The sequence below is a fragment of the Olea europaea genome, unplaced genomic scaffold, assembly GCF_002742605.1.
Source record: "Olea europaea var. sylvestris unplaced genomic scaffold, O_europaea_v1 scaffold343, whole genome shotgun sequence".
In the NCBI taxonomy this organism is placed as follows: domain Eukaryota; kingdom Viridiplantae; phylum Streptophyta; class Magnoliopsida; order Lamiales; family Oleaceae; genus Olea; species Olea europaea.
In genome coordinates this window covers 461,016-464,149 of record NW_019253349.1, presented here as the reverse complement: position 1 = coordinate 464,149, position 3,134 = coordinate 461,016, and the positions used below count along the sequence as shown (strand labels likewise).

The 3,134-nt window shown below is 38.3% G+C and overlaps 1 protein-coding gene across 1 annotated transcript; it reads left to right on the top strand.

Annotated features, from left to right (window-relative positions):
- Positions 1-659: 659 nt before the first annotated feature.
- LOC111386129 lies at positions 660-1,125 on the top strand. Its single transcript, XM_023010568.1, has 2 exons — positions 660-896; positions 1,012-1,125. The coding sequence occupies exons 1-2, from the start codon at positions 660-662 to the stop codon at positions 1,123-1,125; spliced, it is 351 nt and encodes a 116-aa protein (XP_022866336.1).
- The last annotated feature ends 2,009 nt before the right edge of the window (positions 1,126-3,134 follow it).

Below are 3,134 nucleotides of genomic sequence, written 5' to 3'. Positions count from 1 at the left end.
ATACTTGAAGATGAAGTACCTAAGATTCTTGAGCATTATCATTCATCTGCCTATGCAGGGCACCTGGGAGCTTCAAAAATTGTTGCAAAGATCTTACAGTCAAGATTTATTGGCCTACATTATTCAGAGATGCCTTTGAATTTGTTAAAAAGTGTGATAGATGTCAATGCACTGGGAACATCTCAAGAAGAAATGAGATGCCAATAAACAGCATATTGGAAGTCAAGATATTTGACGTTTGGGAAATCGACTTTATAGGACTGTTTCCCTCATCGTCTACAAATCAGTATATCCCGGTTGCAGTTGATTATATATCGAAATGGATAGAAGCGGTTGCATTGCCAATGAATGATGCGAAAGTGGTAATTGGGTTCTTGAAGAAATACATCTTTACCAGATATGACATACCGCGGGCAATAATCAGTGAAGGGGGCAATCACTTCTGCAATCGCCAATTAGAGCAATTATTGAATAAATATGGGGTTAAACACTGTGTAGCAACCCCATATCATCCACAAACCTATGGGCAAGTTCAAGTATCCAATCAACAGCTGAAGAGAATATTATAGGTTACAGTGAATTTCTCCTGAAAGGAATGGTCAAAAAAGTTGGACGATGAATTGTGGACATATAGGACAGCATTTAAGACACCGATAGGCATGTCTCCATTCCGCCTAATTTTTGAAAAATCATGCCACCATCCACTGAAAATAGAACACCGGGCATATTGGGCTATGAAACAGTTGAACATGGATTTGAAGGCCGTCGGTGACAAGCATTTATTGTTATTTAATGAGTTAGATGAATTCAGAATGGAAGCATATGAAAACTCAAAACTTATCAAAGAACGCACCAAAAAGTGGCATGATCTACACATTCAGAGACGAGAGTTCAAAGTGGCAGAAAGTCCTCTTATATAACTCGAAGCTTAAGCTTTTCCCTGGAAAATTAAGATCAAAGTGGTCGGGCCCTTACACTATCACTAAAGTTCTGCCATATGGAGCTATATAGGTCAGCCATGAAGTAAAAGGGACATTCATGGTTCATGGGCAAAGGCTGAAACACTACTGGGGTAGGGACTTCTCCAAGGAAAAGTCCACCGTTCAACTCGGAATGCCTAATTGAAGCAAAAGTGGAGGAGTTGAGCTATCGACTATAAACTAACGCTGAGTGGGAGGCAACCCACTGTACTCTTCTATTTGTTTTATCTTTGTTTGCATTAGCTTAGGAAATTTTAATTTTATGTTTGCATTTTTAGTTAGGCCATCGATCATTCATGCATATCAATAGAGTCTAAGCACTGTTCACATGAATTCCTATGCATGGAGCACATATTCAGAAAGCTTGAAGAGGTTCTGGGTGATTGGGGGTATAATTCACGTATTTAAAGACAAAAGGTCATTTTCAAAAATTTAAAGGGCCAATGTGTGATTGAGAGTTCAAAGTGGTTTTGGCACTAAGTTAAAGCCCACACACCCTCCAAGGTATTAATTGAAAATCAAAGTTTGCTTGAGGTCATGTTTTTGGGGGCAAATCAAATTTTTTTTACTGTATTTTGTTTTGTTTTATTTTATTTATCAATGGCAAAAAAAGGGGGGGTTTAGTCTATGCGGCCGCATAGATGTGGTCAGGGCTAAAATTGGCCCTGACCCTCATCTCTATGTAGTCGCATAGAGTAAGAACGAAAAAAAAATTAAAAACTTCAGTCTTTAAAAAGAACACGCATCAACTCCCCCAAATTCTCTCATTCCCACCCGCCTCTTTCACTCACGGCCCCAAATTCGTTCTCAACTCACGTACCCAACACACGAATCCACCCACTTGATACAATCAAGTGCATAAGATAAAAATGATGATTTGGTCTTAACGGCCTTGGCACCTTTCTTAATCAGGAACTTTATCTTGAATTCTGTCTTTATCTTTATTTTATGGAAAAAGAATTTGCCTTTAGAAAGGAAATAAGAGATTCACCGAAGAGCCTTACTACCAGAGCTAGTAAGCTAGCGGAAGAGCTCAGCTCCTACTATAGATGAAGAGCTACTATCATCAAGAGAGGGATTAAACCCTTTTCCGACAGACTGCTCGAATGGACAGACTCATTAAGAGAAGTGCGTATCTAGCATTGGAGTGAGTAAAGATTTTCAACCTTCCAATTCTATACACGATATCAAGGTAAGTGCCCTATGCCATAATTTACAAATTTTGACTTTAGAGATTTGGCTTGTCTTAATTTTCAGTAATTGGTAAAGATTAAGTGCTATGTTATGTTTGTGATTCATATGTGAATTTGGGAGCTACATGATAGTGTATCAATAGCTAAAGTTAAGAGAGTATCACAATGCACACAATGTGTTCGATTAAATGCGTAAGTGACAAGCTTTATGCAATTTTGTGAACTATGCTTTTGTCATACATTGTAATAATGTGAATAGCAATTGGGTAATGAGATATCACATGAAAGGCCATGTAAAACATAAAACCTATTTTGCAACACATAGGCACATGGCTAGGTCACGACACCTTACGCTACCCACTTTGGCACATAATTTGACACACCAGACGAAATTCGATTGATTTGAAATTTGAGTATATGCTAGATCTCATTGAATACTTCCCTATACCTGGAGATTACTTGGGAAAATTTTGATATTTCTCGACGATGCCCGGGGTTGAAAGTGCCCACTCGATCATAGGTCAAATTTTCATAATGTGCATATTTGGGCCTAATTTTTTTAGTTTTTCCTATTGTTGCAATATTTCTACTATCTTAAGTATCATGTTTTGAATATTGCACACCAATGTGTTATACATGCATGTTGAAGCAAGTTTGGAGGGATTCATGAAATACGTGCATTACTAATCTCTATCAATTTTTCGAGTTTCAACAAAAAGCTTAATGAATGCTATTTTGCAACTTTGTAAGATGCCTCCAAAATGAATTTCCAAGGGAAAAGAAGAAGGCGGCCCATCATCAGGAACGACACGCAGTCGAGAGCTCAAAGGGGGGCGTATAGAGGTTCTTGAATTTTGATGCTGCTTCACGGTATGAAAACATCTAAGTTGACGGGCTGTGATTCCAGAACGGCTTGTTAAGTTAGAAGATTTCCCGGGCTATGAATTGAGTACTTTGGTCG